At 40.8% G+C, this 17,928-nt stretch overlaps 1 protein-coding gene across 6 annotated transcripts in view; it reads left to right on the forward strand.

The window, feature by feature from the left end:
* The window catches only part of PRKG1 (protein kinase cGMP-dependent 1), a 449,368-nt gene that overhangs the window by 281,686 nt on the left and 149,754 nt on the right, over positions 1–17,928 (forward strand). For all 6 annotated transcript variants that reach the window (XM_068689510.1, XM_068689508.1, XM_068689507.1 and 3 more), the window contains one exon: positions 4,045–4,108. In XM_068689510.1, the coding sequence (XP_068545611.1) occupies positions 4,045–4,108 (64 nt within the window). The remainder of the gene's footprint in view (positions 1–4,044; positions 4,109–17,928) is intronic.

The raw sequence follows: 17,928 nt of genomic DNA on the forward strand, positions 1-17,928 counted from the left end.
GCAGACAGGTCATATAAAACAGGCATAAATAACAGAAATATTATTGAGCGCCCATATCACAATAAAAAACTTAGAGGAGCAGGGGGAGACTACAGGTGAGCAGAATTTCAGTTGTGAAAGCCTCTCTGTTCCATATGCAGCCTTATCTTATGTCATTAATTACAGTCCATAGGTGGGGTTTCAGTGCGTTTGGTTTTTTTTTAACTGATCAGTGTTACAGGCATTATTTACAGGCAGTATTGCAGTGTTGTTCACCAGTCAGCTGTTTGTTTCACAGGGGAACTTGTAGTAGAGTTGGAGCTGCTTCTGCAATTAATCACCATTTTTTTCACAAAATATATTTAAAGGATTAGGCAGCAGAGAAAACCCTGGTCACCCTCTCTCTGTCCTAGGAATGAGCAATCAAGGTATTCACCCACGATGAACAAGATGGGGTGTTTGTTCACATTTCTGCCTGGGTGGGTCTGAATGCAGATCTTTCCCCTTCCAGTCAGCTGCACAATAAATTATTCGGTGCAGGTAGAGCAATTTCTGCTCAATGTTTGGAATAAGAGACAACTGGAGGGAGCCCCCAGGACTGGATCATCAGACTTGTGGGAAACACCGCTTAGAAGGAAAGGCTAAATAAGTTGTTAGTGTTAGTCTACAAAAGGTGAGGTTCCTTGTCTGTGTGGGTGGTGGTTATGGAGGGAAGTAGAATAAACTCCTTCACGTGGATTGCAGGTAAGATGAAGTGCCCTGTGCTGAGAGATATGAACATTAGATACCAAAATGTTTTTCTAGCTGTAGCAATTGTGATCTAGAATGAATTACATGGATGTTTTAAAGCCTTCGTTACTGAAGGTTTTTAAGGACTGGGGAGAAAAGAACTTGTCAGAGAAAGTCTGTGTTTATATAGCCCTGTTTTTGTTTTTGTTTGTTTTTTTTTTAGACTTGTGTGCAGGGTAAATGATTTCATGATGAGATAAAGCCTTGTTTGCTGTGACTTCTTCCATCATAAATAATGAATACGTCTGAATTGAAATGCTAAATTATCTGGTTTGTGTGTTTTCAGATTTCAGTTTCACAAAATATTAGAAAACAGAATCTAACTGTTCTTACCTGTAGTGCTGCAAAATCTTCAAAGATTTCTTTCTTTGGTGCCTTCTGCTCCTGTTTGTCTTCCCAGTGTATGTTTTCCAACGCGCAGCAATTTGCTGCTCAGATGCTTTCCACAAAGCTCTCCCTTTAGAGTTGAGGCTCCATTTTCATGTGAGTGCATTTACCTGCATGAAATAGTCTCCAAAATATTGATCATCATATGCAAATCTTCATAGAGCAGGCAAGTAAGGATCTATTTTAAGTCTGTTTAATCTTGTTATGGAGGATATGTGTGTGTGTGTTTACATATATTTGATCTGGAGAATTAAACCAAGTATTCAGTACTGTTGCACACCTGAGTGTGTTTTCAAATCTTGTTTTTATCATTGCTATCATCAATTCTGTTTGCAGAAATTTATAACACTTTTTTTAACAGGTCAATGAATGTTTTCCTTCTGCTATTTCAAAAGACATTTGTTCAGTATGGGTCGTCTTTCTGTTTTTGCTTATTTGTTTTGGGGTAGGCAGCTCTATTTATTTATCTTTTTTTTTTTTTTTTGGTATTGAAGTGATGAGCAGTCTTGAGTCTTGTAAGACTTCTTAACTTCTTATGATGAAACCCCAGTCCAATTTGGCTGTACTGCTACCTCTAGCTGTTGAGCAGGATACTACGTCTGTGATGTGCCTTAGTTGGAGCTTGTTGTGTCAACAAGCTGACTTTCTCTATTGCTGTTTTTAAGTTATAAGCATTTCTCCTAGGCAATTTTCCTTGTTTATTTAATATCACAGGTTTTCAATAATAAAATTACCAATTCATTCAGAGGTTACCTGATATTCCCATGTTTCTCCTGTGCTTGGCATATAATGAATGTGTTCTGCTACCCTCCTGTGGGTTGCACAGACTCACAGGACATAATTAGCAAAATATATAAATGAAAATACTGCAGTGAATTGTCCCCCCTTTCAGGAGTGCTGTGGTGCAGCCACAGCAGAACTTGTCTAGATGTCTGGGAGTGTTACCTTCTCCCACTAGTTAATTCCTCGTGTCGGAATATAAGTGTTGGTGTCATGAGCAGACACCGTATAACTCCTTTTTGTTTGTTTTGTGTTCACGTTGCATTGTGGAGCCAGGTATTGTCGTTGAAAAGGAGCGCTTCCTAAGCAGAAAAAAAGCTGAGAGCCAGAACAAGCACAGTTTTCTGCACATAGCTGGCTGGTTCTGTCCTGTTACTAATTTGCATGTTCAGTTAAAGTTACATTTAAAAAAAAAAAAAAAAAGAGAGAGAGAAATAGATTTAGAAGTCCTTCTTAATTCCATTACAGAGTAGAATGTATTTAAGTTAATAAAAGCAAATTCTGCTTTAACTGTGCTCACAAATTAAGTTCACTGGGCACTTCATGTAACAGGAAAGCTTGGCCTCAGGCACAATACTATTTGCTAGCATGTTCTCTGCGAGGTCTTCTGTCCTCTCTTTTTGTTTTTTTGTGGCTGGGTTTTCTCCGGGTACACTACCAGTAATCAAATTCTGTATTCAGAAACTGTTCCAGGCTCCTGAAACCTAAGCGGTCTAATTGCCCCACAGTCAAATGACGGGACTTTTTCTTCAGCAGGTTCTGGGTTGCAAAAACCTAGTGGGTTTGGGGTTTTAGCTCTACAAATCATGGCAAATAACTTGTACATGATCAAAAATAACATGTGAAAACTCGCATGAAAGGCAAAATCTGATTTATTTAGGGTTATATTTGCCTCTCTGTAGGAAACTCCCCCCAGCAGTCGGCTCCCTCCTAGCTTTGCACCTGAACATCAGTGTTCCTGAAACTGGAGCAACACACTGGGGATCTAAATTTAATATTAGCAGCATAAGATTATGTTTATGCCTTGTAATGGAGCATGATAAAGCAAATCCTGAGCAAGCTGTTCTTGGAAATAGGCTCAAAAGAGCTGTATCAGCTCAGTGCTATGTTTGAGCTAATAGCTCATGTTGCATTGCTGATTAGGCTGCCGATGACAAGCATTTTTAATTAAAGCAGGTACAGCACTGCCTTCCTGCCTCTGAAACAAACGTTGTGCCCATGTGTTTTGTTTGGCATCACATGGGAATGCTGGTGAACATCGAGCTTCCATGGAAAACGGCAAATGAGAGAGCAAGGGGTCGCAGTGTGGCTGGGATCTCTGGGTTGAGACTGTAAGGTCGTGGAGATGCACCCTGACCTCAGATAAGGTCAGGGTACTTGCACGAGATTTGGAGACAGCTTCATATCTCTCATCCTCCCCCAGACAGAATTAAAATTCTGTGGACTATGGGTGCACCGCTCCCATCTTGACCAGCAAGTCCATGCAGGTGTGGGAGACCTTTGCCAAGGGAAATACTACCAAAAAAAAAAAGTAGAAAAATTGGTGTTTTGGCAAAAGAAAACAAACAAGCCTTGGATGTAAAGCTCTCCCATGAGGTACTCAATAATTATAACAGCTGTTTGATTCAGGTTTGTTACAGTTCCCTTACCCTTATTCTGCGTTTATGTCTGCATGTAGTTTCACTCAGTCTTTTATGTATTGTTGGTTAGAAATGATCTCTGTTGTTGTTGTTGTTTGTTTGTTTTTTCTGGTGCAATGGAGCTCAGGCAGGAAACTTTAGGACAGTCATGTGTGTGACTGAACAGGTTTGCCGCACAGATTCATTCCAGTAAATCTGTAATTTATTCATAGTTGATTACTAGATTTACAAGTGGTTCTCCAGATGTTTACTGCAAGTAGTCTCCCATTGTAGCAAGTGAACACTTAAAAATACCTCTTGGCTGGAAGGCAAAGATTGGTTTCCCATTATATATGCTGGTCTTCTGGTGAACACTTGTTCAGCCCCAAATGATGAGGGCTAAATATGCGTGAAAGTTATGTAAGAACTACAGCTGGGTTTAAGAAATACACAGCAGTATCCATTAATCGAAGTTTCTCTTGTATTGCAGCGTTCCCACATTCCAGAGCCTTCCTGAGGAGATACTTAGTAAGCTTGCAGATGTCCTTGAAGAGGTAAGTGCTTTTAATTTTGAGAGCTAATGAGTTCAGAGTTTGTGAGCCTTCTGGTAGCAATATCGAGGCTCTTTTACGAAAGAACAGCTTCACAATTTTGCTCCCAATTACGGTTGACTGCTCCAGCATGTCAAGACGATGAGAAGAGTTGTGTGAAAAATGAATCAATTTCTGAACAGGGCTTACATGTCTTTAATTGGATTTCTGTCCAACTGGGGATTGAAGAAGTAGTTCCTGTGTTGTGCAGAGGGGAAACCTTCTGTCCTGGGTCAGTGGTGGAGAAGGGGGTACGTGGAAATGGCAGTTCCTTTCAAATGTAATGGGGAACTTATGTTAGAGGGCCATATCATGCCTTAAAGTAGGTATTATGGAAAATCTGCTCTCAGGGTAATTACAGAAGAGATGGGTAAATATAAAATATGTCAAGGTATCTGATTGTCCACAATTGTGTCTTGCCTACCTGGCTTTAACTGTTATTTCATTATTTTCAGGCTTTTAATTAAAAAATAAAAAAAGCCAAACAAAAAACCTTGCCCTGTAAGCAAGTATGTAAAATGGGTGCAAAATATGAGTTGCTTTGCAGGCAGTTTGTCCATGTAGTTTATTTACATAGTGTTATATTCTGCACCTGAAGAATTGCATGTTATTAAATACTACAGAAACTATTAAAACCTTTCAAAATGTAGCCTTTCATGATTTAACTGCAGGAAAATTGTGTACAGAAATATTTTATTTAATTCCTTGTTAGTTGGTTGTTTTTTTTCTGTTTTGTTTGTTCGTTTGTTTTTCTTATTAAAAATAAGACGTCAAGAGACAGTCCTAAAAACTGTTTATAAGAAAATGTTTCTCTGTAGTAAGTACCGCCTCTGCCACTGATTTTAAGAAATGAAGCTGCTGACATTTAAGTTGATTTTCAGAGCATTGATATGACATTGTATACGAAGTAGTCAAAGAAATAAATAAATTCACACGTCTGTCATGCAGAGTAATTGCATATTCATAGATAAGCTTTATTTCCTTTACTGCCAGAGAAGTCTTCAGATTTAGAGAGCTGTATTAACTCAATATGCTACGAATTAAATTTGCCTCTCCAAACCACATGCCTAACCAGAAACAGGTAGTTTAATTTGCTTGCATCACATAACCAACGTTAGTTCCTTGTCAAGAGTTAAGAAAAACTTCAAGGGAGAGTGGGTGCGGGGGAGGCCAATCAGAACAAATATCAATGAAGAAATAAAGCATGAAAGCAATAATCATCTCTAAGTTGTCTTAACACTGCTCTTATAGATTTTAAACTCGCAATGCTACCAAGGTAATTGTCTGCAATCTTCTTTTCCTTGTTTTTTTTTTGAGAGAACTAGTATCAAAAAGAAGCTAAAGCCCAGAAGGGACTGGAAAAATTAAGAGGCAAGCTGTATAGTGATAAAATCATGCTACTACAATTCTATGAGAGCGTAGCTTTGCTGCTTTTGTAGGTTTTTTTTTTGTTTTTTTTTCTTACCAGGAGCTGCATGAGGACAGCTAAGTTTAGGGTGGCTGCTACAACTACATGATGAAGATCATTCTCACTCTGTACTGGGTGACTGCTGGATATGACTCCCAAAACAAATTAATTCCAGTTTCTGACTTGGATTTGTCCTTGTTACTCTGTTTTTTCTTTGATTTAACATCATATTTTACATGAGCTATAAAATCCACGTACTGTCATAATGTGCATCTTGTTTAACAGTACCCAACATATTGAAACTAGGCAGCAATAACTTTATTTTATCCTTTCTGTTGCTGTAACAAGTGTTGAATAAAAGTGACTCATTTGGCACAGTTTGAGGCAGGGAAAAATCTCTTTCTTAATGTCAAGATTTCATGCAGCTTTTCTTTGATACACTTCTGTGAATAATGCAACACTTCTGTCCTACATTCTTTAAATAATTTCTAAAAAGTGTTAACTAAAACCCAGAAGCAAAAAAAAAAAAAAAAAAGAAAAGCTGTTTTAATTGGTCATTATCAAAATCAAACCAGGGAATGGTGTTAAAAAGATGGTAGGAAAAAAGGTCAATATTTGATAACATAATTTCATTTCTGGAATTGAAGGAAATACCAAAACAAGTTTCTTCACAAAGATAACTTGAATGAGAATTAACAGAACACGAGGGAATTTCCTTTTCTCTTGCAGTGGGTTCTAACTTGGGTATGATCACTCACATCACTGTGATTGCTTGTGATTTATACATGTGTGAGATTCAAAGCATGTTTATGGAGCTCAACTTTAGCAGATCCTAACCCGAGCTACCCATATTTTTTATTTTTTTTTCTGGTGTGTGTGTTTTGTTTTGTTTTTTTGTTCATGTGAAATAGGTTTCTAGGGCCATAACTGACCCCACTTCCAGACCTTGTTCTGGGGCTGGCAGTTTCTCTGGATCCAGATGGCCACAGTCAGCACCTGTCTGACCGTGGCTTTAGGTTACACCTACAGCCCCAGGGAGGATCTGGGCATCACAACAAAACCCTGGCACACTGCTGCAAGTGCCCAAAGCCTGCCTCTGTCTCCTTCCTTTCCACTCTTCATTATATTAATATCCCTTCACATGACACTGCTGCTTGTTAATGGTCAGCTATACGTTACCTAATTAACAAGTCTCAAAATGTCCGGAGAACTGCGGCATGTTTCATTGTGGAAAGCTGAGCAGCAATTTCAGTGCAGAGGTTGATTTAGTTTGGTTTTAATGCCATCTCTGTTGGAACAGCTCTGCCTGGCCTATGATTTTATTGCGTTGTTTATCTTTGTGCTTGCCAACATAATGCACGAGTCAACAACTAATATGTTTTTGCAGCTCAAAACTGGATGCTTATTTTATTTGGTTTGTGGTAGTCTTAAGGAGGTGGTTTAGGCAATCACTCTGTCTTTTGCCTGTAGGACAGTCCCCTTGAATCACTTGTAATTGCTTGCCTGAAACAAGTTTGATGCGTGGGAGGAAGCATCAGTGATGCAAAGTTCCTAGGAGATTGATACAAATTACTGGGTAGGTAGAGAAGAAAGATTTAAATTACTGGAGTGTTGAGTCAACACAGGTGCGCTTGTTTGGGGTCAGTTCAGCCTCTAACCGAATTACTGGTAGGGGAAGCTGTTTGGGAGAAGTGAGGAAGCAAGGGTTAATAGTGTTCATACTGTGCAGGGGATGAAGGACACAAATTTGTCAGTAATTCTGCAGAACAACTTTTTTGGAAGCGCTTAACTGTCTTTGCTGGTTACCAGGATGTGAGAGGTAACATGTAGCCCTAGTGTCCAGGAAAAGTTTAATATTGATGCTTTTAGTATTATCCCTTATGTTTTCCTTTACGTTTCTTCGTTAGTGCCTCCTTTTTCATATTTTAGTTCTGTTGGGAAAAAAAACAGTTTCTGACCTCTCTCCAATGCCTTAAACATCATTCCCTGGGTTGCTTCTTTGTATTAAAATAAATAAAAAAAAATCTGTTGCTCCATAACATTTGTCTATGGTACTGCATACTCACAGCCCTGCTACTTAACAGCGTTGGGCTGATGGCAAGTTTCACTGTTCATTTTGTAAGGAAAACTGTCATGTTTGTTTAAATATTGATGTATTAATGTAGTTAGAAAAGAACAGTTGCTCGGATGCAGCTTTTGCATTACCCATGAGTGCTGTGTTTCTCAGGTGTATAAATACCTGAGTCAGTTGCATAAATATCCTTGCCCTGGTTGAACACATCACCTTTGGAATACGGTTTTTAAAACTGTAATGTGCCTTCTTGCACGTTATTCAGAGTTTTCATGAATAAAAACTATAGTTGCATTGGATGGTAGAGGGAAACTTGTTTGCAAATTGAAATATTTATGGTAGGTGATTAAATCTGTTATAAACCCAAAATCTCTTTGAACAGGTAAAAGCCTTGTCTTTCTTTTCTCACTTTTTGAAGGCTTTGAAACAATTTATGATTCTTTTCTATATAGAGACATAGTGATTCTTCTCAGATAAAGTATTTCATCAGGCACTGTTAATATTTATCAGTTATATATTGCGGAGAAAATGTTTACATATTGTTGTTAGTAAACAGTTCCTTCCTAAGAATATGTTTCCTTAGCGTTCTGCAGGCAGCCTATAACAGAAAGGAGTGAGTTAACAATTTTAGGGAACTAAAACGTGTTCAAACACACAAAGAATGAACTTAATGCAAATGAGGTTCTGTGTAGGGTCCTGTCCTGTCCCCCAGCCTCCGAACTCCAAGGCGCTGTGGAGATGTAGCTGCCTGGGTGTGTTTTGTGGGAAATGTGGGAGGAGAGGGAAGAGCTCCTTCCCCAACTTCACGTCTCATATCTCTCACCTCTTTTTCTCGTGGGAGCAGCGAAACTCCTAACTGTAAGGACAAGGGGTCTGAAAAAAGCCCTGTGCGTCATGGCAATGATAATATTACGTGGGCGGTATGCATCCAGTGCTGTACCCAGCGATTATTTGGAAGGTACCAAAGTTGCTCTTATATTTATTTACAGATTAGCTCCATTCATTAAATAAAATTCTTAAGAATGGAAGACAGTGATTCTTTAAGAAATGGATCAGATTGCGAGGAACTATTGCACTATCAGCACGAGAGAGAAAAGTTGATTTATGATTTTAGAGAGGAGGGGGAAAGAAGAAAGCACTGAATCCCAGAACATCCAGACTCTGGTATAATCTAGTGGTACGTTATTCCTCACGTAAATGTATAGGCTCTCTGCAAAGCGGACAGAGAGTGGATACTGAGAAAAGGGAACTTGCAGGCAGGGAGAAGGACAGCTGACCTAGAGAGGTGTCTGTGACATGTCAGGCTGGGGGAAGAAAAGTTGGTCTGGTGTCTTTGTTCTCATTAGGCCAAGGATAAGGATGAGCTCAAAGTGGGCGCGGGCATTCAGAAAATCTGGGCTCTGCCATCTGCCTTGGGGCAAAAAAAATGTGAACCAACCTCAAGATGGAAATGAAATCTTCCTTGTAGCCTGTTTCCTCTTTCAAGTCTATCCTCTGTGTCATTCAAATGTAAAGCTTATATCCTTGGAAGACTTGTATCTAAAATCAGGATTACAGCTAACAATACTTATAATTAAGGTTGCTTGACCTTGTCTCTTCTGAAGCCGTTTCCAGTAGCTTATGATTTTGATGACTTATCCATTTGATCTAAAATTATTCATTGCAGCTGCTGGCCTACAGGTGATTTTTCTAATTTTTTTCCTAAGTTAAATCACTAATCCTATTTCAAAGAGTGAGATTGCTTTGCCTGTATGTCAAGGATGGCCTTGTTATCTGCGTGAATATCTGTACTGGCTCTGTTGAGTCACATATGGCTTTCAAGGTAGGGGAAAGGGCCAAGAGTGCATAAAGCCTGGAGAAATTATCTTATGACTTTAAAGTTTTGTAGCTAAAAACGCACGGAAAGGGGCTGAAATAAGGTTTCACTGGCGTTTCTGACTGGAGCTTTCTTAATCCTGTGTTCGTGATGCTCCGTTGCTGTTTCAGGTTTAGTGTTTTAATCCCCATCAGATGACTGGTATGAATCTGAGCAGTCTGATCAACAGAGAGCAACAAGTGCCGTCCTCATTTGGTTACCAAACTACTGTGTTATTTTGGGTGTAATGTCAAATGTAAACTGCGTAAAATGTTTTTTTCCTATGTATTATGTATCTAGAGCAATAGATAGCTCTGCCATACATACAGTATTGCAGTAGTATGTGCTCTGAAATATACCCAGGTTCCCCCAAGTCAAGAATGCCCACACTCCATTCACAAGGCCCGGGTTTTTTGTGCTGTCGCTGCCCTGTTTGGCTTAGGAGTGTGTTATGGCCCTGGGACTGCAGTTCCCCGTGTCTCCCAGTGTGAGTTTTGGAAACTTCCACTAGAAATGTTGGTATTTCAGAAGCTTAATTTGATGTGCTATGGAGTCCCAAGTGCCAGTAATGTGCTTTCTCTAAACCCAGGAGGCCGTGATTTGGCTTCTCGTTGATCCCGAAGCATGTATGGTCATGGACAAAAGGAGCTGCCAAACTATTTGAGCATTAGAAGCGTAGAGAAATGTGTTAAATACTGCAGGCTGATTATGCTGAGCCTGAGCTCCGTGTTCCTGCAGCTCGTTGATCGTCTGCAGAGCACGTTTTGGGAGGGTGATCTCAAAGTGCTGAAAGCATGGATTGCAGCAACTGTCTTCAGCCATTTAATTAATGCCGCTGCAAATGTATTTGATGAAAATTCCTCGCCGCTCTTTTTTTTTTTTTTCTTTTTCCCATTTAAAAGAATGAATGAACCGAGTAAAGCACGAATGATGAAAGAAAAACAAAATTCATTTCTGTTGCTAGTGGTGCTGGCTGCTTTCACTGCAGGGCCTGAAGAAAAGCGGTGATGTTGGAGAACGTTTCAATTCCTAGTTCAGCTTCAAAAGCTGGCTTGCTCAGACTTGCTGTGTTTTGGTGGTCTCCATACGAAGATGCCAACCATCCTTCTTTCTCCACTTTGTGAAATTAATACAGCTCAGAAATTCTTACGATGCCTACATTTAATTAACAGAGTCTGTGTGCACTTCTTTTATGCAGAATCACTTGGCAACAGTGATAGAACAGGAGAAATATACGAAATGAATCAGTTTTCAATACAACTAATACTTCTTACAAATAGGACTGAGAATTGTCCTCAGGTCAATGTAATCCTCGTCCATCCTGCAGGAGCCAGCAGTTTTCCAAATGGAGGGCATGACAGTCGGTTATGCTTAGGTGATCAGCAGCAGATGAATAGTGCTCTAACTTAAAGACACAAACTAGATTTAAGGGGAATTAGAAATAAACAAGGAAGAGTAAAAAGTTTCTGTTAGGAAAGATTTCTTTATTTTTTCTGATTAAAGCTTGCACTCTGTTGAAGTGCATTTACCAAAAGAGTTATGGGATGCAGTTGAAGCCCTGCTTGTGAGGGAAACAAAACAGATTCAATCATGATTGATTCAAATTTCGGTTTCTGATACTAGATTTCTATTTCTGTTTACTTTCCAAATGAGATTCAAGAACACGTAGCTTTGTTTGCACAACTGCTCCAGAAAACAAGCATTTTGAGTCTACTGAAAAAAAAATAAATTAGAAAATAAAATGTATTTGGCAAAAATTATGTGCAGGAGTACAACAGAGTAGTCAGTTGCAATGTCTAGAGCAGTGGAGTAGAATAGCATGTTTCTTTTATGTACGTGACAAACTTTTTCTGGCCTTTCAGCCTGTGGAATATTTGCTCTTGAATAGGGCCTTTGACTGACACTTACGGCGCTGATGCCTAGCAGCATTTTTGATCAGTAAAATGTGTTTATACCTAGTGTATGTACACTGTACCTTCCTCTGCAAACTGTGGCTGTTTAAAGAACTAGAAACATTTTCTTTCAGCATTTAAAAAAAAATAAGAAGAGTGCTAGTTAACTGGAAAATAGATCATCTTTATTATCGGAGTACAAAATGCAGATGAATTACCTAAATATAATTTTTAAAGATATTAGGGAGAAACAAAAAAAATCATGTCTTTCTCTATGTAATGACATGGCTGTACAGTGAAGCTTACTTTAAAAATTGTTAGAATACTTGCATTGAAATAAAGGTTTCATTTTGATTAAAAAGCTTAAGCTTTTTTTTTTGTTTTGTTTTTGTTTTTTTGTTGTTTTCTGCAGTCTGTTGTGGGCACTGACCATTTAAAGGCAATTATAAATAAGCTCATGCTTAGTGATCACAGTGGAGGGAAGGAGTTGTTTAAATATTCCTGTCCCCACAGATATGCTGGGAACCTCATCATCCATGTGGATGTTATAATTACCATCCTGATTGCTGTGTTGTTCTGCAGTGGTAGAAATGAAGGAGGCATTCCTTCATGCAGCAGTTAAGAGATATGCAAAACCTAGACTGATGCAGGTGAAGAGAAATTCTGTGGGTTGAAGAAGAGACCGGGAGACTGCCAACTGGAGACCCTCTGCGCATAAGCAGTTAGGTGCTGAGACCATATGGGAGAAGTTCCTTAAATATTTGGCCTGCTTTTACTCTTCTCAAAGCACAGACTTGTGGTTGCTGCTGGGGAGAGGATACTGGGCAAGGAAAATCCTCGAGCTGATGCCATCTGGCCCCTTCCTGTATTTCCCAAACACATTTTAGAGAAACATCTCCGAAGGTCTGAGGGTGAGGCAGGGTAGCTTTATGGCCGTGCCCTTTCCACCCAACCCAGTAAAACCCTCCAGCCTGAAAGTGGTCTCAGGTCAAGACTGGTGAGGGCGAGTAACAAATGAGTTCTTAAAAACACTCAAAGCTGTATCAGCTGAATGGCTCAGTCTAACTAGAGCATAAGCTTTTATTTGTATTTAAGACTGCTCTTCCATGTGAAAGCAAATTGAAGCCATACAGAACAAGTTGTCTGTTAAAATAAAATTTTACAAACAAACCGAATAAGCCATTGATCTATCATCCTGATTAAAAAAAAATGCATGTGACTTATTTTGACGGTTTCCATGGCCACTCTATCCTAGTGGAAATTAAACCCAGAAGGACTAAATGAGATGACACTGATACAGAGCACTATTTTTTTCTCTCCTTGTGCCAGATCTACCACCTCAGGCACACCCCACTGCATTTCTTTTGTTTGGTGGGAATCGAATGGAAAGCTGAAGCTGCCTTTGGGTTAGTGCTGATCCTCAGTTAACAAATATCAACCAAATAGTGTCGTGCATGAATAACGGGGATGGAAAATCAGAAGGGAGGGAGCAGCATGTCTCATGAAATGGAAACTCGTGTGAATACCCAAGATAAACAGGACTAAATATTTATCTGGTTCATATGACTGTGGTTGAGGAAAATAGAGTACTGCTGGTTAAAATAAAGGTGCTGGGAAATTGTAATTGAGTCCTTGACTGACTGGCTCCTTTTTCTCAACTGTATTGCTTTTCTAGAAGAGTGCGTAACACTGTCAGCACCAGGAAACACTGGAGCTATCGATACCAACAGAACACATGGACTTCTTTAGAAAATAGTTTGTAACTGGGAAAAACTTTCTGTGGTTATCTATGTAGGCTTTAGTATAAATATAGGCTTATTAATAAACCCATGAGGAGATGCTAGCATCTCTGTCCTTTGCAAAATTTACATGTTGTAATCATAACGAACATAAAAATTCTGCATCCATAGGGCCAAGACTTTGAATGAGTTGTGTGTTATATACCTTGAAAATAAACAAAACACATCACCTATGCAAGAGCTTCTTAGCTTGGCACCCTGCAGACCTCAGCTTAGACTTGTCTGGACTTAACAGGCAAAAGCCTGAGACTTTGCTACAAACGGGAGGCTTAGTGCAGAGAAGCCTCTCCGAATGCCAGTTTTTCCAATTCAGCTCGTGTTAGTTGTGCTGTGATGTGACCCCTTACCATCAGCGAGAACTAGTGTTTCAAGTGTCACAGGCAAGCAGAGGACGGGATGGGACCTCCCTCTCCTTTCAGCTCCAGCGTTTTCGCCTTGGCAAAACGTGGTAAGGGTGATTTTTAAAATTCTCTACAGCTTGTACATCTCCTGTTCACCGCTGAGGACTCTCAGGTCCATGCAGGTGGCAGGGCTGCAGGGGGGTGGCGAGCTCTCATGAGCATCAGCTCACCACCAGACACAGACGTGTTTAGGGCTCTGTCTCCGGCTTAGCATGAGTACTCTCTAGTCCCTGAGGCACTCTGTTCCCTACCACGGTCCCAGCTAAATCCGTCCCTAGCTATTAAAAAGTTAGCCGCTGCCCTTGCAATTTTGCCAGCCCTCATCCTTTCTGTGGTTTCTGCTGCTGACCATGTGGGTCAGCATGGTGGTGGTCGCCTTGCTCTTTCTCTGCAAAATCTCTGGTAGCTACCATTGAAGCCCTGTTTTCACCAATAAAACCCCTGTAGCGAACATGTGTGAGGCCACTTCACCACTTTGGAAATGACTTCTGGACTGAAAATGCTCAGGACGAGTGTCTTTGTTTGCAGACAGCCCTGCCTTGCATCTGCTCTGCCTAACAGCTTCAGTTCTTCTCATGATGGGACCTCCTGTACTCTGCTCTGGTGAGGCCACACCTCGAGTGCTGTGTTCAGCTTTGGGCCCCTCACTGCAAGGACATCAAGGCCCTGGAGCGTGGCCAGAGAAGGGCTGTGAGCTGATGAAGGGCCTGGTCCACAAGTCCTGTGAGGAGCAGCTGAGGGCACTGGGGGGTATTTGGTCTGGAGAAGAGGAGGCTCAGGGGAGACCTCATTGCTCTCTGCAGAAAGGGAGGTGTGGGAAGCTGGGGGTTGGCCTCTTCTCACAGCTAACTACTGATAGGACTGGAGGGAATGGCCTCAAGTTGCACCAGGGGAGGTTCAGGATGGAAATGAGGAGACATTTCTGCTCAGAAAGAGCAGTCAGGCGTTGGGATGGGTTGCTCAGGGAGGTGGTGGAGTCACTGTCCCTTGGGGTGTTTAAGGAAAGGTTGGACATGGTGCTTAGGGACATGGTTTAGTGGGTGACATTGGTGGTAGGGGGATGGTTGGAGCAGATGATTTTGGAGGTCTTTTCCCACCTTAATGATTCTGTAACCTGCTGAGTATTTGCAGTGGATACAGTCAGTGAGCAATGCAAACCTTGCAGCCACAGAGGGCTTCTGCCAAACCTTCTTTCCAATTGAGGAAATACGCTATCTCTTTAAACTGTTTTTTATGAAATTAATTTTTAAATCTCTCAAGAAGCAGCTTGCGTTTACACTGAAAATCCCAGCTGCTTGGGAGGAATCTTTTCTGGAGGCTTTCCATGGGGAGCTGGATTGCTCCACAGACAGCAGGGATTTATTATTTCTTAATTTGCTGTCAGAAGTACTGCCGCACTTCTCTCTGGGCTTATTTCATAAGCCACAAAGACAGGATGTTTTGTGTTGTTGTTATATATTTTTAATTATTATTTATTTTTTATTTCCCCCCTGGTGAAAATTGTAAAATGTGCTGAAGACAGGTTAAAGTTTCTGAGGTGCCCTGGCTGGAGAACTGCATCTCCTATGGCCCTATATGGTGGATACGTGCATATGGAAAGCGACTGTAAATCTATGCAAGAATCCTAAAAGACATTCAGGAGGGCAGGATTTTTAGAAGAGATTTCATCAACAGTTCATACAGCACAGTGGCATGCTGGGCTGTTGCAGAGCAATTTCTGCACTAGTGTTACTGCCTTTGCAGGGAGTCGAGTATTTAAACAGATCAAGAACAGCAAATAGCAGAACTGCTGGGATGTGCCTCCCACCTAGAGAAGCTATAGATCGCTCATTAGGATCAAATGCTAGCTCTCCTGGCTATTGAACAGCATCCAGCAGTGAAGGCTGAAAAGCCAGTGCTGGAGGTCTCCAGAGAGAAGGTGGAGAGGTCTGGCTGGGGGGTGGGGGATCATGGCAGAAAGCGGCAATGGAAACATGGATTGCCCAAAACAGCACCAGATTGGAGCCATTCACATATTTCTTTCCTTCCGTAGAAATAATAACCCATGGTTGGGCTGCTTCTCCTCCTGAGGGTGCAGCTCTGGCAGAAGCACCCGAAGCACAGCCTTAAAAATCTCTAAATGTCTTACTCCTTGAATGCCTGCAGAGGTCAACAGAGATGATAGAGCTGTGAAATAGCATCATAGGAATGGCAAGAACCTGAAAACAAATGGGGACTCCCATTTTCAGTCTGAATTTTCAAGTGACGTGTTTTTATTGCTTTTTTTTTGTTTTGTTTTGTGTGTGTGTGTATGTGCCTTCCTTGTTCAAAGGAGTTTCAGCATTGTTTCCAGCTGCCCCTGGAGAAGTGTCATCCTTTCCTGTTTTTTACACTCTCCCCCTGCATTAAGCATCCCTCTCTCATCAATAAATCCCTCTCACCTAGGTCAGTGGGTAGAAAAAAGCCACTTGGCTGGGATGTGGTTGCCATCAGGGCACGTGGCAATGGTAGTGTCATGGAACAGTTTCCTGGAGATCAGAAAATAAATCAGTGAAATGCTGCTTCAGACTTCAGGTGGTGTGGGTTTTTTTGGTAACAATGGACTGAGCGGAGATTAAATCCTCTTTGTGATAACTCCCTGATAAGGTGCTTGTTTATAAAGCTGCTACACTTGGCATCACCACACCAGCGTTATGCAGCTTCATGGGCATACATGGTTGCTCTTTGACAGATTGGATTAAAACTGGCTCTGGCCTATCTGGAATATATTTTTGTATTATCTGTAAATGGATTCTTCAGCCATAAAAGAAAAAAAGAAAAAGAATCAATGTTAATATTAGATGACTTCCAGCATTTCATAGGTGTGAAAAACAGATGTAAGTGAACCTTATCATTTGCATAAGCAGATTTGCAGACTTCAGGCATGCCAATGGATTTGAATTTTTCATAGCATGTGGGACAACAGGGGGGTCACAATGAAACTCATAAGATCAAGTAAATGTTTCCTGTGTGATCCAGCCATGTGCTTCATCTTCCCGTATCTATTAGGTTGCTGCCGTTTGTAAGAAGCATTGCAGCATGCCTGGCTGTCGAAACGCACAGTGGATTTGTTTGTGTGAAGAGATTGGAAAGAATGGATAAATATTATCTGTCATGAAGTAAGCTTGAAAGAAAGGAGAAAATTCTAGCTACCTGCCAGAGTCATTGTAAGCCTGATAGGGTTATGCACTGTAGAGCAGACACTATCCTGCCAATGTCTTTAGACTGTGAGTGCTTTGCATCAGCCAAAAAGTCAGAAACTCTATTTTTGGTGGAAGGGAGCACTTAAAAAAACAGAATTGCAACAGCAGGGTTGATTTTTAGCATTTTGTATCATATAGGCAGAGGCATATGGACTCTGTTTTTCTAGGCATTTTATATTTTGCTTTTTACCTGTAAATGGGTCAGGGCCAATGGGTTGGTGTCGTGCCTAGCAGCTTCATTCGATTTCCTTGCGCTCCTGCATTTTGTGTTTTCTTTCCAGTTGCTAAACAGGCATTTGATGAATAGTACTCTTCTGAAAGTGAACTGGTTCACAGTGATGTTATGATCAGCAGCAAGGTATAGCATCGTCTTGCTCCAATTTGACGGGCAGAGTAAAGCTTCATACAACACATTCTTCCCCTTTTAATGAAATAATGCTTTCACCACTGATTCACTTAATGCTATATAGAGAGCTTTGATGAATTACACAAGCATTACCTTCAGCTTTGATGTATTACTCCATACATCTTAATGAATAACATGAGGAAAAATAAAAAGAAAGCACACAAACACCTGTAACAGTCTTGGTTGCCTCCTGCATCAGCCCCTTGGTTTGCAAGGAGCATGGGTAGGGCTGGTATCGGATTCTAGTAGCAGCTGCTCTAACAGCCCAAGCACTCTCAGCCACCTGAAGATGCATATAGTAGTTTCCATGCTGGTGAGGTGCTTGCTCTGTGTCTTTGTGCAGGTGCAGGGAGAAGCAGGCTGTGGGGCTTTAGCTTGCTGTGATGGGAAGCCTGCAGGGAGAGTGCACGTCCCCATTTCTGGTCTGGTGAAATGAGTTTATCCTAACAGTTTCCAGAAGTCCCTACTTCACCCCCCATATGACTATTTAAATACATATACATGTATACACACGTAGGCTCATTTTGGTGGCAAGGAGCTTGCCAGACTCGCTTCATTTTTGTTTTCAGGAACCAAAGAAACCAAATCCAACCGTGTACTGATTTGCAAATGTGACATGATTTCCAATCTCCACCCTCAAATGGCACGAAGCAGAAAAAGTGAGTTGCTTCTAATAAAGTTCCTGTTATCTGTAGAAAGTGCATTGTATGCACTTTATCTATAGTAGCAGA

Source organism: Anas acuta, chromosome 7, assembly GCF_963932015.1.
Source record: "Anas acuta chromosome 7, bAnaAcu1.1, whole genome shotgun sequence".
NCBI classification, from domain to species: Eukaryota; Metazoa; Chordata; class Aves; order Anseriformes; family Anatidae; genus Anas; species Anas acuta.